Source organism: Protopterus annectens, chromosome 3.part1 (assembly GCF_019279795.1).
Source record: "Protopterus annectens isolate FY-2018-M chromosome 3.part1, PAN1.0, whole genome shotgun sequence".
Classification (NCBI taxonomy): domain Eukaryota; kingdom Metazoa; phylum Chordata; order Ceratodontiformes; family Protopteridae; genus Protopterus; species Protopterus annectens.
In genome coordinates, this window is record NC_056732.1 from 1029951624 (window position 1) to 1029974513 (window position 22890).

At 40.1% G+C, this 22890-nt stretch overlaps 1 protein-coding gene across 1 annotated transcript in view; it reads right to left on the reverse strand.

The window, feature by feature from the left end:
- The window catches only part of LOC122797744, a 1403591-nt gene that overhangs the window by 643448 nt on the left and 737253 nt on the right, over positions 1-22890 (reverse strand). Inside the window, exon 14 of the mRNA XM_044066269.1 lies at positions 6627-6736. Within this exon, the coding sequence (XP_043922204.1) occupies positions 6627-6736 (110 nt within the window). The remainder of the gene's footprint in view (positions 1-6626; positions 6737-22890) is intronic.

Sequence of the window (22890 nt, forward strand, 5' to 3'; positions counted from 1 at the left end):
TAATTAGTAGGGCATATAAAATATTACATGAAAACTATAGGAATCATTCAAATGAGGTTAGAAAGGCTTGAGAAGAGAGATTGGATAAACAATTCACAAACAATTGGAGGACATATGTATGGCTCCTAAACATGCAAAGTCTAGAAGATTTAGGATCCTTGCTTGGAAGTGTTTGTATTTTATACCCCAAGCAGGCTCCAAAGAATTTTCCTCAGATACAGTGCAAATGCTGGAGATGTGATGAGGAAGAAATAGATAACTGGAACATATTTTTTGGGACTGTAATGAGTCTGTCTGAGCTACAGAGCTTAATAGAGCAAAATGATGGTCGTACAGAATGTGAAGGTTCTGAAACAGATAATTAACTTGGCTGTGCAGGTTGCCACCAGATTGTTCTGCAGAACTCAAAATATTTAACTTGCAATACATTTGAAAACCTAGAGAAGCACAGTATTTTCAAAAAAGCAACCATCTTCAAGCCAGGATTTAAAAATGTTTGGATTCCAAGATGGATAACTTGCAAAAAAAATGCACATAACTGTAAATAGAACTAAAGCACTTAACTAGTAAGATGCAAACTGCAATTGTTTGTACAGTGAGCTGGTGCCTCTAACAGCCAAAAACATGGTGGAAAAGGGAGAGTTCTGGAAAATGCTCATTAGAAAAATATTAAACAAATTGGTCAGTATTAAATGTTTACTGTCTGAGCTAGAAATCTACTTAAATGAAGACATTGAAGATTACAATGTAGATTAAGTATCATGGTTGGTGAAAAGATCTCTCCAGTATCCTTATCTGATTATCATGGTTGGTGAAAAGGTCTCTGCAGTATCCTTAATCTTTCAAAAGGAAACAGGAAAACATTTGTGTGGAACTGTACCATCTGTGCCTAGTGAACAATGTTTCATTAAAATGGGAGAGATTGTGAGCAGTAGTAGAGCATGTCTAAAATCTTGCGTTGAAATACTAACTTTCAGCAAAACAAGTGTACACTCAGTTGGCACAGATTCATGTAATTTCACATGAACATCTGCTTTGTAGACCTTAGAATGCATTTGCAAAATTCATTTCCTACATTCTGTTACATGGCTGACAATTTGACAACAAAGAACACAACTGTCACTGGTTATACATGGGTCATAAGAATGCTCATTTAGCTGACAGTATCATAAAATGGAAAACACTAAGATGATTATAACACTGCAAACTAAATTTGTACTGTGTACAGAAATGTCAGAGTAGTAATGCTGAACTATAGATTTTGTATTACTGTAATAAGGTAATTATAACACACTAAAATACGAATTTGTATTGTGCTGCACAATTAGGTACTTAATCACTTCACTAAAATGCTGTAACTGGACTCCCTTAAAACAACTATCTCTAGACAAAGCCGTGTAGTACGCCCCATGGCTATCAAAAGATACCAGATCCATAATAAAAGATTTCACAAATACAAAACCACTACCCTGAAACAGAATTACCTCGAACTTCGCAACAGAGCCAAAAAAATGATAAAACTTGACAAAACTAATTACTATAAAACTATCCAGGAAAAACACGCTCACAACCCTCAAAAATTCTTGGCCTCAATAAATAGCTTAATACACCCAGGAAAATCTACCACTCCTTCCCCTGTATTACCAAATAACCACATCATCATCACCACCCCAATTTAACAAATACTTTAATGAAACAATCCAAGCCCTAGCCAATACCTAAAACACAACTAGTAACCCTACACCAACATTGATCCCCCACCGATATCAATACAAAAAACTCCTGCCCCAGTTTTTCCCCTGAACCCAGTCCTCACTAATACAATTGCTAAACTCCTCCAAAGAGTTAAACCGACCACATTAGCAGCTGACAATCTACCAGCTAATTTCCTACAGATAACAGCAGATGTTATAGCCTATCCCATCTCCATTCTCATAAACACGTCAATATCAGAATGTAAAGTACCCCACTCATGGAAAATATCACACATTATACCACTGCACACAGGGGGTAACTCTCTTGAGCTTACCAGCTACCATCCTATTGCAATCCTATCACCTTTATCAAAAATATTAGAGAGAGTAGTTCATACCCAACTTATGAAGTACCTCCTAAAAAAAAAACAATCTACTATCCAAATCCCAGCATGGCTTTAGACCTTCCCATAGCACTACCAAAGCACTGCTTTCATTTTCCAACACTGTCAATTACCACAGAAACAACGGACTATTCGTACCCTCCATATTCTTAGACTTATCCAAAACCTTTGATATGGTTAACCATAGCATACTCCTAGAAACTCTAGCTACCCTCAACATAAGCTTCTGCACTATATCTTGGTTCAGTAACTACTTATCAGATCGTCAGCAGGCAGTTCTTTGGCAAGACCAATTGTCCCATCCAGCAGTCAGTTCTATGGCAAGATCAATTGTCCCATCTATGGCAAGATCAATTGTCCCATCTACTATTAGAAGCCATAGGTGTGTCCCTCAAGGGTCCATCCTCAGTCCCTTGCTATTTTCACTATTTACTAACCAGATAGCCTCATCCTCTTTCTGCCTCTGTAGTATAATATGCAGATGACACCGCTATATGTGCCACCCCCACCCTGAATGAACTAAAAACCATCACCCAAAATAACTTTACCCTAACCGAAGCATGGCTCACCAACGTCAAACTTGTACATAATCCCCAAAAAAAACAAACTCATTCGCTTTAGCCCAGGTCGATCTCCTACACTAAACAATAACTTTATCACACAATCTAAAGATAATATACAAATCACCCCAACAACTCACACAAAGCTATTAGGCATACAAACTGACCATCTGAAATTTGACATACATACAGCCCCATCAATCAAGAAGGTCAACAAAAAGCTAGGTCTCCTTTACAGGAGCGGAAAGTTCATGACTAAATACACCAAAGCCACTACTGCAAGAACTCATCTGTTATACATCATTCTTTATGCCTCCCCTGTCTTAACTAACCTTTGCCACACTGAACTAACCAAGATGGAATCTTGCTAAAACAAGATTGCCAAGTTCGCTACCGATGCCACTCATAGATCCCATCACTGTCTAGCCTTCACGCAATCTCCTCCTCAACCAACTCACAATAGCTCCCATGCTCCACTACCTTCCTGACAAAACCCCTGCCCTTCAGCATCTAATCCACCCATACACCACCTCCAGAACCTTTAGATCCAATAATCAGAACCACATAAATGTCATTAAACACAAAAATGAGCCTGGCAAATCTCTCTCTGCCTGCTCTGTTGCTACAACCTGGAACTCATTCCCAAATCACTTAACTTCTAGCACCTCCACTTCCCAATTTAAAAAAAACTACTCAGAACCCACTACACAAAAAACTGGCTTTGCTCATGTCACCCTCCAGGTTAAGCCATACTAGCGCACTGTAGTTATGACTCTACTAACTACAAAATAGTGTCTCTCTACCTCTCATTCTCTGCTAGTATACCCGGTGATAAATCCCCTATAATGCTATGCTCCCATATGAACAAAACAAAAATTAAAAACTTATCTCTTAGATATTCACATTTCTATATTCTATACACTCACCTTTAGATATTTTAACAATTAAGTTCTGCTATGTATGTTCATTTCTATTAATTTCCTGTGTGATGTGATGGTTTCTTCTTAACTTGCCACATTTTATCTTTTGTATTGTATTGTACTGGAGCTTTGCTCCCCAGCCTCCACTGAAAATGGACCTGTGTCCAGTCGGACTTTCCCGGTAAACAAATGTAAAATAAATACAATAAGTATTCTGTACAGAAATGTGTGCAAGAGTATTAATGTTGAACTAGAGTTCCAGTGCTAGAGTGTTTAAGGGTGATAACACTTTGTATTTTGGCTCTGGATAGAAGTACATTAGTAAACCAGAATTATATAAATTAAGGTTGTATAGTGTCTTTCAGTAACTTATTTTGTAAATTAGACTGTCAGAAAATAACATGCAGTATTTGGCATAGCGAACATGTAAAGTACACTAGAATATTACAATTTTTTTTCAACTTCATCATCTGGTCTGGCTCGGCTCTCAAAAAACTTTAACAGCCATGCCAGACACTTAGGACTTGCTCTGGCTTGACTTTTCCTTGAAAATCCTAGGCTTGCCCATCTCTGACTAGCACTGTCTTCAGACCTGTGGCTGACATAACATTAATTGACTATTTGTTGATGTTATGACTTGGTCTAGAGCTACAGGAGTACAATTCAGTGTTAACATGGTGTTTGGAAAACAAACTCCACCAAATGTAGGCAGCCAAGCAGGCAAAAGGAAAAGCACAAACCGCCAACACACAATTAGGACTGTGTTTCTCCAAAATGAGCACGAAAGCAGTATCAAAGCAGTATCAAAAGAAGGTTTATTTAACGTACATCCACTCTAGTAACGTTTTCGTTGTTAAAACAACTTCATCAGAATAAAAGCCACCCCTCATCACATTCATTTTATATACAGCTGTTCAAATTAATACAATCAAAATTTAAAGCAATACATACTTTATAAATATATGGCCCAAACCATATGCATTAGAAATAATGAATGCTATTAAAGCCCTCAGCAATACTTTTAAATACATTTTGCTAAAATAGACATAGTTATTAAAACCATAATGTAATTTAAACAAAATATAAACCATAAAATACAACTTCAACAGTGCAATGTAGGAATCTATGGCCTTACAGTTTGTCTGCCTTTAATTTTAGATATGGGGCTATAGAAATAGAATCATTCAGCCCTGGGTATTTGCTTGATTCCAATAAAATCTGCCAACAAGTCTCTTTGTGAGATAACAGCGCAGGCCAATTACCCCCCCTACTGCACTGTGGGACAGATTCCAAAACAAAAAACTTAAAAGAAGCTCCTTCACAGGTCAAAGTATGTCTGAAAAGTGCATTAGTGTTAAGTTTTCTCTGTATATCATAGGCGTGTTCATATATACGCCTCCTAAGCTGCCTCCGTCTTGCCAACATAAAATGCCTGGCAAGAACGGCAGGCAGCCAAGTACACCAATCCCCTAGAGTTACAGTTATACAGACCATCTGACCACAACTTTCTGCTTCTACTTTCCAAATACAAGCTGTCCTGGTCTATTATATATTTACATTGTGGACAGCACCCACAACGAAACGTACCCTTTCTTTGCATGTTTTTTCTTTTCATCTTAGGATTCTGTTCAAGGAACCTTTTAACATTAAATCCCTTCCTGTATACTACTTTACATGTCAAATCCTTGAAATTGGCCAAATCAGTAAATTCTTTAAAATCATTGAATTCCCTCTCAATGATGTACCTGATCTCTCCCGCTTGTTGGCTATATTGTGTAATAAACATCTGTTCAGGGCTGGATATACCTTGAAACCCATCTAACAAAACATCTTCAACAGGTGTCTTGGCCTTCCCCAAAATGGGGGCAAAGCGGCTAGATCTCATATTTCTTACTTCCTCAAAAACAGAATTGATCAAAGCTATAGGGTACCCCCTTTCCAAAAAGAAGGATTTCAATTTCTCCCCTTCTGTGACAAAATCATTTTCTTCTGATGTCATACGGGACACCCTTACATACTGCCCCTTCACAATAGATCTTTTTTGAAATTTTGGATGAGAACTGGCATAATGGAGATACCCATTAGAGAATGAGGGTTTCCTATAAACACGGGACTTGAAATGATCGTTCATTTTACTAAGAGTTACATCCAAATAATTCAGTTGTTGAATAGTAACATTATAAGTAAAGCGTAAAAATCCCGTAGTATTGTGAAGGTATGCCACAAACTCATCTATGCAGTCCCGTGGTCCTACCCAAAAAATGCAGATTTGTTGATGTTATGACTTGGTCTAGAGCTACAGGAGTACAATTCAGTGTTAACATGGTGTTTGGAAAACATGTACTTAATAACCAGTCATAATGGGCAATGATGAATCAGAATAAGTTCTACATTTTAAAGATATTGGAGTCATTTTGCATATGTTCTTAAATGCTAATGTAAAGCACAGGAAACAGAACCTTAAAGCAGGTAGGCATATATTATTTATAGGTGTAAGAGACCAGAGTAAACTAGTGGAACTGTACAACCCCATGATGAGAGAGATTTTGGAGTGTTATACACTTTATTCTATTTACAATCAAAGTCAAGTAAATTTATCATAATCTACCATAATCTGTTTAATCCAAATTCACAAATTTAATTCCATCAATACATCTGGGGTACTTACAGACTGAAATTCCTAGGCTTAAATAGTACTACCAACAGAAAGGTAAGTAGTAAACTATGCTTGACATTCAGGGCTTTGAAGGATGAAGCACTTAACACTGGGTATAAATACAGAAATGATAAAACTAACAAAATCTGAAGTTTGTGCTTTAAAAAATAAAAGAAACATTTTTTTTTACAAACAATACCAATATCCAGAATATGGTCCAAATTAATGAAAGAATAAAGTTAGACAATTTAAGGCAAAAATTGCATCACTGGGCATTAACAGGTAAACCTGAGTACAGTGTGCTTCTTCAGCTTCTATCATACCACTCACTCAAAGAAAGAAAAAATAAAATACTATTTTTAGGAGGGCATTTTCAGGATATATAAAAATACCTTCAGTCACCAGCTCTTCTCCAGGAAAAGTTGAACTAAAATCAATTCTTCTCAGGATGGTGTTTTCTGGCAGACTCTGCTTTGCTACTTCTGGCTTGTACGAAACGCTTCTGGGGGAGAAAAAAAAACTATCAACATATGCCATCACGGAGATAATTATGCAATGGCATGGCACATCAGTAGGTCTTAAAGAAAGGTTTTCAGAGCGGGCATTATACAGAAGATGGACTTAGGACTATCCACTTCAAGGCATACCTCAATGTGGAAGTATGCCATTCTGCTCACAGCAGGACCCACATTTTCCAGGGAACATGTAATTTCATTTCTCTTTTCTCTAGTTCATTTCCCTGGAGAAATAAAAAAGGCACACAGGAGATCCTCTAAACATGGTAATACATGCTAGCCTATAGGCAGTGATATTTTAACCCAGAATGCACCACAGCTGACAGACTCAATCATAACAGGCAAATGAGATTGAGGGTTGAAGAGATCCTGAATGAGGAGGAAGAAGGTTTTAGCAGCCGATAGTAAGGAGCCCGCACTGGATGGTGGTGCAGGAGTTCACTGGCTGCAGAGGTATGCTTATCTTCATAAAAACATGTGCTAATGGGAAAAAGAGGTAGGATCTTTGTAAACACAAAGAGCCACCACATTCCATGTTTTCACCATTTTTGTTTTTTCCCTTAAGAATATACCAGTGCTTCAGCTACATGACTTCTGAATGCCCATGAAAATTCATTAGCTAAGCTACTACCACATCATCTCCGTCTCACCGCATCCATTATCTCACTATAGTTCAAACATTTCTTAACAATTCCTGTACAAAAATGCCCCTCTACTACTACTGATTATTACCCATTTCCATCTGATGTTCTACAACAAAAATATATGAATGACTGATCTCCAGCTACTCTTAGAAAATATGACAATACTCCATACAGATTTTATAATGCCCATAATACCCTAACCACCATTTACAGTCACTAACCTCATCTCTCAGTAAAGGAAAAATGACCACTAACAGGGGCTACCTTTATAGATTTTAGCAGAGCATTTCAAAGTTTTAATCACAAATTATTAATATAACAATGACAACTGCTACTATATGGCTTGGAACCATTAAACTGGTTCAAAAACTGTTTTACAGAAACAACATTCATAGTGCAAACTGTGGATATCACAACTGAAATATATTCAGGTTGATGTGCAAACATCCCCTGTCTTATGGGAGTAAAATCAAATCCATTGGGAAGCTTGTGGTAACTGCTCTTGGCCAAGTTCAGAAATGAGACCCACTGCTGCCTAGGCCAAGAGGGTCACCAATACAATCTTTGGAGAATTTTCAGAATTTTATGAAGTACCATGGGTATCGGTGAAAAGGCATACAGAAGTATTCCCATCCATGGAAATGAGGTCGTCTCGCTCTCCCAGGCTTTTTTTTTTGCAAGGAATCCTGGAACAGAATTTCCTTGACTGTTTTGAAAGATGGCAAATAGATCTATTTAGGGTGTTCCCCACAGTTGAGTTAGATGAATTCCAGGAAGGTCCCCGGGTGCGACTTCCATTCATGAGGGTCTGTCCTACATCTGCTTAGCTTGTTTGCTACAAGATTTTGCACTGAAGGGAAGGGTGAAGCCTAAATAGTCTTCAAGGCAATCATAGCAAATCAGTAAAGAGGATAAGTTCCAGTACCCTTTGTTTATGTACATTACTGTGGTGGTGTCTGCGATCTGATGTAGAGGTTCTGGAGATCAAAATACCTGTGATATTTGCATGCTTTTTGTCTGTCCTTAGAACTCAACAGACCTTTCACATTGACCCATTTTGAAAGTGCTCTCCAAGCAAAGTCTGAAACATCTGTAATGAAAGACTGGGAGGGAGAAAGGAAGAACTAGAATGAAAGAAAACTGGTCCACCCATTAATACTCCTTTCTGACAAATCCTAGAACTGGAATCTGAAAACAGAAGGGGTGTTTAGGATGACTCTAGACAGACCAGAGATACCACTGAATTCTTCTCATGTGACTAATGCCTAATAGGGTGGAAGCCATGCTGAGATGGAGAATAGAGGTTATTTTGTGTGAGGGAATGTAACATTTGTGACTTGATACATTCCTCTAGTATTTTTGATGCAGGGAGGGGGAAAAGGATGGCAATGGGCCTATAGTTTTAGTGTTCAGCTGAATGCCCTCCTTCCTAGAGGTAAAAAATGTGTCTTTTTCCAGAAGGTAGAGACATATGCTTTACTGGAGGGGTACTTCAGGTAAAGATTTTGTGAAGCATAGAGGTAAGAAATCCAAGTCAAGTAATGTCCCCTTGGTGGTGGTTTTACTACAATGGATGGGAATGGTAATTAGTTGAGGGAGATCACAGAGATTTATTGATTTGTCCTGTGAGTCGGCAGAGCAAGAGAGAGAAAGCCAATATTAAAATTACCCAGTATGAATTTTTCTTGGAGATGCTGGATGAGACCCAGCAGAAATCATCTTCTGCAATAAACTCATTATAACCAGGTGGGCAAATAGACGCTTATGATGGATGTCTTGTTTTGGTTGAGTTTGAGGGTACATTAGAATTTCTGCCTTACTAAATTCCAAAAGATTTAGTGGTGAAAGGTAAGCTGCAGAGAATTTTTGTATAGTATTGTGACTCCACTGGTCCTTTTATTTTTCTATGTTCTCTTAGTATTTTATAGTGTGGGGATAAAGAAACAAAATAACGTGAAATGTTACAGCCTACCAATGTGAATGGTAAGGCAGACATGGAACCGTGGAATTTTGTAGTAGATGCCTCTAATGCTTGTGTGTGAAGTTAACAGAAGAACAAATAGTGTTATGCTGTATTGGAGGAATGTGGTTTGATGGTTTTGTATCAAGTTAGTGGCGATGTATTTGGTCCAGGGCTTGGATGGTTGTCACCACAGAGTTTCAGTTTGGGGGACATATGTTTGTTGTAGGACAAACATTTAACTCTATTTTTTTTGCAGCTTACATATTATGGGGTTGTGTGAATGTAGGCAGTGTTTGACAAAATCTGTAATATTTGGAGAGTATAAGGTGGATGCCATCTTGGGTGAATTAAGCATTGTGTATGCTACAGCATGTTAGACAGTACAACCTAGATGATGGTGCTGGGTTGTGTGGAAGTGTGAAGATAAATATGTTAAGTTGGTGAGTAGCAGGAGAAGTGAGGGTGTCAACATTGATTTTAGCATCATGGTGGTTTGTTGCAGGATATAATTTTGACAAGTTAAGGGATAGAGAAGGGATGGAAAAATAAGGGAGATGTGTTGGACTGGGAAACTATATGGTGTTGGTAATCAAGAGGGTGGGGTTACATTATGATACACAGGACAAAAGGGAGACCTCAATAGGGGAGGGAGTACTGAATTAATTATGGGAGTAACTACAAATAGTTAATACAGGCAGGCAAGTGAGGGATCTACATTATAGACTGGGATTGGCAGAGACTTGAGGTGGGCAGTGTCAGCCCGAGTGGAGCGAAGGCTAATAAGAGATTCCACTTGCTTAGAAGGTTGCGGGATAGAATACAAATCCATCAGTGAATTGAGGCAAAAGGAGGCATGTGTGTGTAACTGTTACTGTTTCTACTTTAAGTAAATTATATAAAGCAAAGAATTAATGAGAAAGATAGCCATGGTGGTGCAGTGGTTAGCACTGTCGCCTCAAATCAAGAGGTTCTCCCGTTCGATTCTTGGCTGGAGCGGCTTCTGTGTGGAGTCTGCATGTGCTCCCCGCAGTCGAGTGACGTTTAAAGACATGGAGGTAAGTGCATGCACGAATGGGTATGCCTTCCTTGAAGGTTGGGCGTCGGGCTGGCAACTCGGCACCGTAAAAATTCACTGCCAATCATTAGCGGACCGGAGTTCCGCTGTGGCGACCCCTAACCGGGAAAAGCCGAAAGACATTACTTTTAGGGAATTAATGAGAAAGCTTACACATTTGCTAAGTAGGGCACTTGTAGCAACAACAGTTCAGTACATAAAAATAAGATTAGAAAAATAAATGAGAAGTGAGATTAAGGGTAGAAATTTATGCTTACTGGGGAATTGTAAAACAAAAAAAAAAAAAAAAAGACATTAGATTAACAAAAAAACTGCTATGGGGAAAAATTTGGTGGGGGTGATAGGTTTACCTAATGTGGATCTGAAGTACTATTGCTAAAACTATATTTTAATAAGATGGGGAGTCGCATAAAATATTCAGTTACGTGAAGTGTAGATTAAAAACTGCCTATGAAGAGACATTAGGCTATTTAAAATTGGGCAATGCAATTTTTAATGTATGACAAGTTATACTACAGTGCCTAATGTACAGTGCTGCTAACTACATCCCTGATGTTGTTATGCATGCCTTATATGTTCCGACTCCTTAAAGTGAAGAAATGTGAGCAAGTACCACTCAAGACACCCATTTATGGAGGTTTTACATCCACAGCAGGATATTAAACAGGCTGTACTTGACTGTCTTTAACGGGCTAGCCACAAGGTCCAGATGCTTGCTATTGCATGTAGCATTCAAAACTAGGTGGCAAGCATGGCTGGGAGGGTGAATGGGTCTAGTTGACTGAGGAGGAAAGTGTACTGGTCAAAATAAGGCATGCACACTGCTCATGGACAAGTCCATAGGGCAACCTATTTATTATAAGAGTCAAAATATATTCACCATACAAAACCATGTTTGCCGATACTGTTTCGATATTTTCACTAATTCATATTCTCAACTTTTTCTCCAAAATTACTTTGCTCTTGTACATTCGACAGAAATATGCCTCACTGTCTCCTCCTTTAGACTAACATTACATTTCCAAGCATCATACTGTTTGCATTTCATTAAATAAATTACCAGTGAAAGAGTTAAAGTTTATTTCCATAACAAAAACTGACATTCCCACTGTCCTAACTTTATCTTTCCTGTACTACTTTTGGCCTTACATCAAATTAAAACAATCTACTTTTGTTTCCTGGTACTTAATTGTTTTATTACTGTCCATTTCTTCATTTTTTACTGCTTTCCATTCTTTTCTGTTGTCTTCAGTATTTCTGCATATATGACATTCAATATGCTACAGTCACCCCAACATCAGTGCTCACTATACATGTAAACAGGCCAAGAATAGTTTATTAATTTTAAGCCAACTTCTATATACATTCATTATCTACAGTCCACCTTTTTACATGGTTTAATCTAGAATCCTACATTATTCTTAAGACAATTTCTAACCACTGTTTTTTTTTTTTTTTTTTTTTTTATATAGAGGACGGAAAAATATACACCCTCATGCACCCTAACTTTACTATCACTAAATGGATAACAGATTTTTTTTCCCTAAATGTTAAACTACATGAAAACATGTCCTTTATTTCACCTACACTTTCTTCCCATTGTGTTTGAACATCTCTCCATATTTTATGCCTAATATTTTCTTTTCTTATAATATATACCACCTATTTACACTATATCACTGTATCCTTTGCCTTTTCTTTACTCAAAACTAACTCCAGCATCTGCATTAGTTTTAATTCCTTCATAACCACTTACACCCAAACTTTATGATTACGAAAATCTGCATAGTTCAGAATTATTGATAATTGCACCTCACCATAACACATTATTCCTACTGCCTGTCACAATTACAGCATTGATAACCAAGCAGAATACGACACTCATTGAGAGCAGCCCCTTTTGATGCTGTTCTCAACTTAGATTTTATTCCATCTGTTCATTAACTAAAACTGTTACAAATACCTCTCATATGTACACATAATCTATATTTTCTTTGCAATTTCTCACACTAAGTCCCATAAATGACAATGCCTATTACACATTCTTGATATCACATGCAACTATTCTTTTTTCTAACTCTTCCTGTCCTGATGTCATCTCCTCTATTTTTACAGTATTAACATTTCTTTTATTCCATCTTCAGCAAATACATCAAGTACAGTTGTGTAAGAACATACCAGAACAGACTATATCCTACTATTCACTGTTGCAGTATTCCTAACATATGTGTTATCACCACAGTCATAGACCAAGGTACCTTAGCTTTACCTTCCCAGGATCATACATCCTATATGAGACATCAGCTCACAACCAAAGGGGTATACAGGCAGATATGCAAGTGTAACTCCTTAGACTATCGCCAGTTCAGTGGCCTGAAGACCCCTGATACATAAGACTTATCACCTAGGAGTGGCATAATATGAAATGGCAATAAAGCCACCTCGGTTTTAACGTGTCTCTCAAGGGATAGCAAACTGAGGGAGAAATATGAAGAAAGGAGATAATAAAAACAGGGGAAGGAATACTGTAACAGTGACAAGTAGGACATCTACTGTTATAAGTTCTTCCACAACTGTATTATATTCTTGACTAAACACTGTTGCAGTATTCTTACCATAGGGATGATTCCCAGAACAAAAGTGAAAGTAGGAGAAGGTTTCTTAGACGGCAGTAGAACTTTTCAAGGGGACAGCTATGGCTGACCTAGCAAAAGCAGCTCTGGACCTTGAAAATGCATCTATCCTGTAGTGTTCTTCAGTGAAAGTGTGTACAGATGGCCACATGGCACCCTCCAGAATGGGCCTGGCATCCACTCCTTAGTAGAATGGTTTTGAGGATGCTACTGCTCTAAAAAAGTGGGTTTTGATGGCAAGGACTTACTATGTAGAGAGTAATAAAATGAGATGCTTACAACGGTTTACTTGTATACCAGTTGGCACAGTTTAGAGAATAAAAAAAAAAAACAGCTGATCAGATTTTTGAATGGACTTTTTGTTCAAACAGAATCTTAACTCCTTGTGAATATCCCCCCATTCATTCTGTGGGTTGGGAAGTAAGGTAGGAAGGTTCATGGCCTGATTAAAGGATATCTTGTTCACAACCTTAGTTATAATGAAGGATCACAGTCACCCTAACTTTGTGAAAAAGGAGTAGGAGGGAATGGCTATATGAGTACCTAAAGCTCCGAAACTCTCCCAACTGAAGTGAGGGCCAGGAGGATATTTTTTCCAAGTACAGAATATGAGGTTTGCTGATGTTGCTGGTTTAAGGGTTTAAAGTGTTGTTCTCCAAAGCTCAAGCACAAAGTCACAAATAGGGTATAGGGGTACTGGGCTTTATAGGTGGCCTCAAATGCTTTAAAATAGTTAAGAATCAGCTCTGCTGCAAATCAACCTGGAAAGGGGAAAGAGGCAAAGGAATGAAGTGGAGGTGGGTGATGGCTTGTGGGTAGGTCATGAATCTGTAATATCTACATCTATATGATATTTCAAACGGAGATCCAACTGACTATGGGTCCTGCCTGTCCAAGCGTCTTTGGCCGAAATTCTTAGATCTCTTCCATTTTGCTATGTAAAATTTTTTAGTGATAGTTCTCCTGGCTTCTTGGACAACCATAATAATCAAAAAATCAGAACCTATCATTCCTGAAGAGATAGGTTAGGGGATAGCAAACTTTCTGTTGAGTGACCCCCTTTCTGTTTTGGTAGTTTGTAGCAATTGCCCCTGGGTAGAAGAAAAACAGAAGGGAACCAAAGCCGCCTTCGCTAAATTGGAATCACTAACAATAGTTTTGGCTGTGTTTCGTGGTCTTTAGAACTCTTGGAATAAGGGGTAGTGGAGGAAAGGTGTACAGGAACTTCCCTGCCCACTGAATGGAGAAAACATCTGTTCTCCAAGTTAAGGACCGAAGATTCTACGTGCAGAGGAGTGGAAGCTGTTGGTTGGTCTTTGAAGCAAACTGGTTTACTTGAGATGTTCCCCAACACTGGAGACTGCCATGGAAAACCTGTCTGTTTAGGGTCCATTTGTGAGGGTAGTCCAAGGTCCTGCTTAGAGTCTGCCTACACACTGTTCTGTGATGGGATGAATATGGCTGTGAGCAATAAGTTTTCCTGGATGGCAAAGTCCTGGGCTTCTTAAGTTAATCTGCACAACAGGTAAGATCTGGTCTCTCCTTGATTGTTTATGTACCACAACACAGTTGTGTCATCTGAACACTCAGAGGGGACCTGGTTGCCAGCTGTGTGAAAAGAAAGAGAGCTGTGATGGCTACCCTTCATTTCTTTCATGCTGATGTGTTAAATTAGTATCCATTGCTGCCATCTGCCCTGCACTCATTACTTGTCTGTTCAAGTACTCCATGCCTCATCCAAGGCATACGTGTACATTTCCTGAAATGGGGCTGAAGGAGTGAAGGGAGCCCCTTGGTTGAGATTCACTTGTGACTTCTACCATAACAGCTCCCACCTGAGACAGGATAAAAGGAGGACTACTGTGTTCAGCGGGTGAAAGTGCTGAGACCAAACAGTTTTCAGATACCACTGGATTTTTTTCATGTGTAGTCTGACAATGGGGAGCACTGAAAAATTAGCCACCATAACCCAAAGCCCATAGGATCTTCCTTGCGGAGAACGGTCTAAGGGAGGCAAGATTGTGGTAGTAGTTAGTAAAGTTCTGCACATTCTCTTGAGGTAAGAATGCCTGTATTCTTTAAGTGCAGCCTGAAGCCCAGAAAAAAAACTAGATCCTGCTATGGCCGCAGGGAGGGATATTTTTTGCAGTTGATGGTGACCCCCAACTAAGAGGGGACTGCTCCACTGGAGGTGCTGTTGGGAGAATTCGAGGAGAAATAGCTTGAATTAACAGGTCATCCAAGTAGAGAAAAATCTGAATTCCCTGGGTTTGGAAGAAGGCAATCACTGGTGCCAGACACTTTGTGAAAACATTTGGGGCTGTGGAAATCCCAAAAGACAAAGCAGTAAACTGATAGTGAGATAAGCCAGTACACAACTAGAGGAATCTCCTACATGGGGGGTTCAATTTGTTACATGGTGGTAAGCATCCCTTACATTTAGGGATACTAGAAAGCCCTGGGGCAGAATGCAAAGTAGAAGTGTGTGCAGGGAGACCATTTTGAAGAGAGGCACTTTTAAGGTGTTTACTAGAGGAATCCAGTATGGGTCTCCGCTGCCCTTCCTTCCTCAGCAATAGGAAAAGCATGGAGTAAACTCCCTTTCCTACAAATTCTTCTAGCACCAGTTCTACTGTGCCTTCTGCCCATAGTTCATGTAAAATGGGTGAGAGCAGATGAATCTGATTGTCCGGTGGTGGGAATATGTAATTTAGAAAATGAATCTGCATCCAAGAAACAGCATAATTGTTTTTTATTATAAATAGCACCCATTTGTCTATGGTGATCTTTTCCCAGGTAAGGTGAAAGAGATTGGGTCAGTCTTTGTCAGACAGGTAGGGAGGGGCTGGGGGTGAGGGGAAAGGGATGTAAAGGATAGGGAGGTCTCTCAGATGAGGCATCCCTGCGTGGGTTATCTGGTAATCTCTTTCTAGGAGCCTTTCTGTGTTTGTCTAGACCTACAGTCCTTTCTGACCAAAGAGGTAGGTTTAGGTTGGGTAATCCCTCTGGTACTTGGGTACAGAGGTTAACAAAAGCTAAGTGCAGTTCTTCAAGGTTTACTCTAAACTTGAAGGATCACAGGAAGTTACTTGGCTATTGGTCCTGAGGCCCTTCCAATCCTAGCCAAGAATTTAGCTCATGTTCCGACAAGTCAGCACCTGATGCTCTTGAACAGGGACACAGCTGGAATCCCAGGGGTGTATTTTCTGTTCCCCATCCAGTTTCCAGGTTGCACTTAAAGAGAGTTAATGAGGTACTCTACTTGATGTGGAGTAGGAGTCTATTCCACAGGGGGGGGGGGAGTCTCTGGGACACAAATCTGTCCTGCCAAGTCCTATTGATGTCACAACCAGGATGTCAGGTGTGTGGGTTACTTGAGTGGAGCTTGATTTGCGGATATACATCAGTCCCATGTAGATGTTTGAGGCCCTGGATTCTCCTGGTGAGGAAGCGCCATGATCTCCAGCTGCTTCAAGGGCTTTGTGAGGTACATGCCAAAAGGGGCATTGTACTCAATAATGGGTCTTATAAGGGAAGAATACAGGGATGTTATGACCACCTTCTCCCTGGATGAAATACCCTTACTAATGAGGTGGGCATGTAGAAAGTTTTCTGTACAACGGAGGCAAAATGGTGGTCAAAAGTCAGTTTGCTATCATCCTGGGTGCCCAAGTCCCTCAACTGATTGTGTGCTTAGGACCTTGTTATTAATATGAATTTGTGGGGACATCACTCTCTCCCTAAAGGGGATGATGATGCATTTTTTGGCATTTAATTTGAGGCCATGTTTCTGGCACCAGTCATTTGCTTGGGTGAGACCTTCTTGGAGGATGTCCACATCACTAGGGAAATTGATGACAGCACCCAGAATGCAATCATCTGCAAACTTGATCAGCCATAGCCCACTGGTTTTGGCCTGCACTTCAGAAAAGTCTACCCCAAACAACAAAGCCCCCAAGACTGATCCCTGACTGCTTGAGGTGGCTTCCCCTATTTTGACTAGGTGGGTAAAATCAATGAGCCAGTTTGCTACCCATAAGGTAACATACGGAATGATGCCTAGTTGAGAGAGTTTATTATACCCGAGTGGAGAACAGTATTGAAGACTTTGGCCAGGTCAAGGTAGGTGTTGTGCACGGTCTTCCCCTTGTCCATGGCTATGGTGACTGTCTCAAAGAAGTTGACCAAATTTAATAGCCATGACTTCCCATTGATGAAAACAAACTGTGTGGGATCAAGTGTTTGCAGGCTGCCAATGTCTTTGTTAATGAGGTCCATGATAATCCAACTCCATGGTCTTGCAGATCAGGCTAGTTAGGCTGATGGGTCTATAATTTTCTGGACTGGTGAACGCTCCACTTTTGTGCAAAGGGATGACAGTTGCGCTCCTCCACTTGGCTGGGATGAAGCACGTACTCAGGCTTTGTTTGAATAGGGAGACTAATGGTGCTGCACATTCCAGCCCAAGTTCGTATATGATGCAGCCTGGGATGTTATCTGGTCCCATGGATTCTGTATTTTTGCTTTGACAGGGCAGTGATGACATGCTCCCTAGAGATAAGAGGAGGGGTCAGGTGCTGGGGATGCCCTGATTTACTAATGCTGGGGACAGAGGAGTGAAGTTTTCACTGAACCTGTCAGCAGGTTGGCTATATCTATGGCATTTGCGTATGTGGTGTCCTTGACCACCAGTTCTGAGCAGACCTTGGTGCTTCTCTTGAGATTGTAGATATACATGAAGAAAGCCTTGTGATGGTCTTTAGTAGATGTGGCCAGTCTGGACTCAAAATTCGCTCTGGGGGATTTTACTAGTGCTCATATTTTCAGGCTAAGGAAAGACTGCTTCCAATTAAGCACCTGCTCTTCTTGGTCCTGGACAGCAATTTATTCCGTTGATCATAGAGTTTTATTTATTGCAAATGTCCTCCAGACAGGTTTACTCTTCCTTGAGGAGGAGGATTTTGTCCTGTTGGGTATTCCTGATTCCATGCAGCTATATAAATGTTGGTATAGTACTTTGGTGTAGGTTTGAACATATGTGCCGGATCCTATGAAAATGGAGGATGTAATCAGCTTTGGAGAAGCTTTTTGTTTGACCCTAGTTGGGGGGGGGGGGGGGGGGGGTCAGAGGAGATGGTGACTTCGAACGTCAAAACTCTGTGGGCGGATCGTACCAGGGAGGCAGACACTGTAGGGATGCTGCAGTGATAACTCATGTTGGTTGATACCAAGTCCAAGATACTTCCACCTCTTGTGGGGGTGTCGACCAGCTGGTCCAAGGAATTTGCATTGATGAAATTAAGGAATCTCTGGGCATTTGTGTTTTGGCATGAGTAGTTCTTCAAGTCTATGGTTGGACAGTTAAAGTTGCCCGTGATCAGGGTAAAGGGTTAAATCTTGATAGATTCGAACACATCTAGACAGTTGGAGTGGGAATCTGGAGTCAAAGTTGGGGGCCTGTAGGCAGCTATGATTTGAATAGTGGTCCTGTCAATGGTTAACTGCAACTGAAGGGCCACCTGTGTGTCATACTGTTAGACCAGCCTGGAAGTGTGTATGTCTTTTATATATATTGCAACTCCCCTTCCTTTTGCTTTGCTGCCCACAGTTTGGGGTCTGAATGTATGATAGGATGAGTAATCTGGCATGGCTGGGGTGTTCTCTGCAGCTTTGATCCAGGTTTCTGTGACTGCACAAATGTCAGCATCTTCCAGGGTTAAGAATGCTTGCAATGAGTGCAGTTTCATGTTTAGACTCCTAGTATTTAGCAGCACGACCTTTAATTTGCTTTTTGATGAAAATTTCATGTTGGTAGATTTGACCTTATGGCATTGCCTAAAAAAGGCACTATGGGGAAGACAAAGAGCCTTTGCCAGGATCCTGAAGCCCAAGGGAGACAGATGCAGGCAATCTCTGGCAAAGCATCATGGTTTGTCAATCATGTCTTCCCAGGCTGTGAGGTGCTGGATCCCCTTGGAATGACACCAGAAACTACGCCAATTGTTGAAGTCAATCATTTTCTGTTTGTAATGAGGCATCATTCTGGGTGATGACAGAATTCTGCTTAAGGCTAGGGACATACCAGCCATTCACAGAGCTCGATCATGTCTTTCTTCAAATAGTCCAGGGAAGTACATCTCAAGTCATTCATGCCAGCATGGACTACGAGAGAGTCATAACAGTACCTGTTAAGAGAGTTGAGTGCATGGATGATATGGTGAATTCTGGCACCTGACAAACAGCTAACCATGACTTTCTCCTTATCCAGCCTGGTGAGGGACACATCTGTGCGTCTCACAATAGTCTCTCCATTACTAACATGTTGAGTTTTTGTTTAGGCCTTAATGGCTCTGAGACACAGGTGTGTGCTGTGGTGGGCAGTTGAGTTCACGTGTGTTTCTGCCTCACAGGTCTCTCTTGTTTGGGTATGTTTTTGTTGAGGACCTCCACATATGTTGGTATGTGTTGTGTAGGTGGTGTTTGAGATGTGGTATTTGTGTGACAACCTTCTCAGAACCAGATATACTTGCTTGCAAGGGAGAGAGCATTGACTCTAGGTTCTTAATTTAATTGCATCTCTCACAAATTTTGTTCCTAGGTGGTGGTAGTACAGGGTTGCTCGTGTACATGAGGCAGTTGATGTACTGTCACAGGATGCCCATATCAACCAGACTGGCAGAAGAAAGCGCAGGACATTGTCCATCCATATTTTTCAGAAACTGAGGGAGACAGGCAAGAAACACCTAAGAGGGTAAAGGGTGGAAGGTCCAAGAGTAGTATTACTAGGTGATTACACAAATGCTACTAAATTTGTAGCTGGAATACCTCACAAAGGGTTATAAACAGTGCAGCTCTGGATGCAGCATACCTGTATCAGACAATGCTACTCAATTTAAGAGTTAATACAGTTAAACCCACAAAAAAACACAGATTAAATACATAGAAACAAAAAACAGAACTCACAGTATGAAAAAATAGTTAAACAGTAAAACATTGTAGTATCTTTTCTGCACCTCTGAAATCTGCCTAGGCTCCAACGCAAAAAGCTTCAATGTGCTCTCTCTCCAAAGAAAGCTGCTGCTACTACAGAATCAGGTGAAAAAGAATCATCTGGAGCTTGACGAGGAGAGTGCATTTGTGAGGAGTAAGCCAGAGAATGGTCAGAATCAGAAGCCTTATCTTCAGAGGAGGATGAATCCACAGCCAACTTTCGGAGTGATGGAATGAGGGGGGCTTAGTAGGAATCAGACATACCGCAGGTTCTGAAACAGAGTCTCCAGCCTACCCCTTTCTAAACCTTTTCTTAAGTGTTGGAATTACGTTTTCGGAAGCAGAAACCACCATCTTGGAGTGGGCCAAACATTTGGGAAGTTGGGTCTCTAGGACAGTGTTAAGAGAAGACAAACAGAACTGCACAATCTTAGGAACAAAGGATTGGCGGATGGAACAAGATTTGCAATAGTGTTCGGCTCCTAATCGAAAAAAGGAACCAGGAGTCCAATTCTTTGCATGGGATTTGCCTGTTGTACTCACACTTACCCCTCCTAGCTTTCATCTAATATTGGTAAGAAAAAAATACAGCGACTATAAAAGGAAGGTTCCCCAATGGGGCAGTTATCTGTGCATTCGAAGCAAATGTACTAACCACCAAACAGTGATCAGTCCGACAGATAACAGACCTGTGTTCGGGCTGGTGGTGACAGTCTGAGTTAATTATACATCTGAGGGCTGATGTCACACATTGGACGTATGATCCTGGGAAGGTAATACTTTGGTACCCTGGCTGGATTACAGTGGTGATAACCCATATGTTAGTTATACTGCGAAAGTGATTTCAGTCAGGAAATCAGTCTCAAAATCTCTTCTAATATACTGTCATCATTTTATAAGAAACTGAAGTAACAGGTCTCTTGATTACTCATTTCTTTTTGCCCTTTCTCTAACATTTTGACACCCATACACATCGCCTCATTCTGTACTACCTTTTTCATTAATTTCTTTGTAGTTTTTAAGAAGCTCTTATTTCTCTATGCTATGTAAAAATCATATCCTATTACATCTATTCCTGATACTAAGTCTTCTTTACCTTTATCTATGGCCATGCCAATTCCTTCATATTAGCATTCTTTTCTAACATATTGCTTATTTCATTCATTATGCATTTCACTCTCCGTATATCTTCCTTGATCGTTTTACCTTATTTATAAATTTTTTCTAATATACTCCACTACTATTTCAGAAATTCCTTTTGGATTCCTACAACATTACCATTCCATTATCCCTCACCCCCCATTTTCTACACAGGGTCATGGTACTGTCAACTTGTTGCAATCTCTTTCAATGCAGCCCCACGCCTACCTTCCTCAATGCATCACACCTACCTTCCATAGCAATGCCCAACTGCTGCAGGTCTGCTCTCTCACAATCAGTGCATCTTAGCTAGATGCTATTGTTTCCTCTTGCTTTCATCAGGCCAAAATCAACTCCACTTGATTCCCTTCAGCTTTCCTAGCACACACTCCTAAACCACTATAATCTGTTCTCTTTGACCTTCTCTGCAACTGGACCTACCTTGGGCTTCTGCTCTGATGTCCTCATTTCTTCATCTGTCCCACAATGTGCATCCTATCACCTGTTTCAGGCATTTAATTTCCATTGCACCTAGAATCCCCAACTGCTCTGCCTTCACTGCCCATGGTTTTGTACCATATAGCAGTACTGACCTCACCACTGTTTTGTACACCTTACTTTTCAGCTTCTTCAGCATTCGTCTGTCACACACTACCCCAACAAACTTTTATGAATAAGTATTACTAATGCAACTTATTGATCATTTATTAACATTTTAATGAAACATGGAAGGGAAAGGCAACTGTTTTCCCTTTAAGAAAAATCTAGATGTGACAAAGCAGTTTTGGTTTCACTAAACATGCCAGTAGTATAACAGCTGCTGCAATGATCATGCTACCAAAAGGATTTGGTTAAGATGTCACACCCTAGAAGGAGTGGTTCCAACCCTGTTTAATGCTTCCATGACCACACTTTCCTCATTTTTGTTCAGTATCTTCACCACGTTCCTAACTGGTCTGATAAGGAGACCTTTATCATGCTTTACGTTTTGCATGATTCATCCCTGGAGAAGATCGAGGCATGCATAAGAAAAAACACCTGGCAAAAGATTGATAAGATGCAGGAGTTGGGTGATCACCTGTCAACCATAACTTGCTCCAGCCAGCAGTGCCATCACAAGTATGCAGGCTTGCAGAAGCATAAGGTTGATCAGCAGAGTGTGTAGACCAACCAGGTTATGGTGAGGACGACAGAATTATATACGTGAAATAAAATGTTTAGCATCTTAGCAGAGTCATATTAAAAAAACTGGTTAACAACTGGACAGCGCAGTAGTAGCATTGTCGTCTCACAGCGAGAGTTTCTCTGGTTCGATTCTCGGCTGGGGTGCCTTCTGTGTGGAGTCTGCATGTCTACCCTGCGTTCCAGTGGGTTTCCTCTGGGTGCTCTGGTTTCCTCCAATTCAAAGATGTGTCTGGAGTGTTTCTCCCCGGGCCTCCACTGGAAAATTGACTTTGTTCCGAGTCAGACTTTCCCAGTAAATAAATGTTAAATAAATAAATAAAACAAGTTTGTATAACACGTACTTGCAAAGGCATTTGTGTACCTGAAATGTTACTTTTACTGCTATTATGAAATGCACAGGAAATCATAAGCATGTTTGTAATCATAAATGCATCTTTTGAAAAAAGAGAAATACAAGTAAAGGGTTAACACATTTTAATAATATGTACAAATGCCACAAGTGTATTACAAT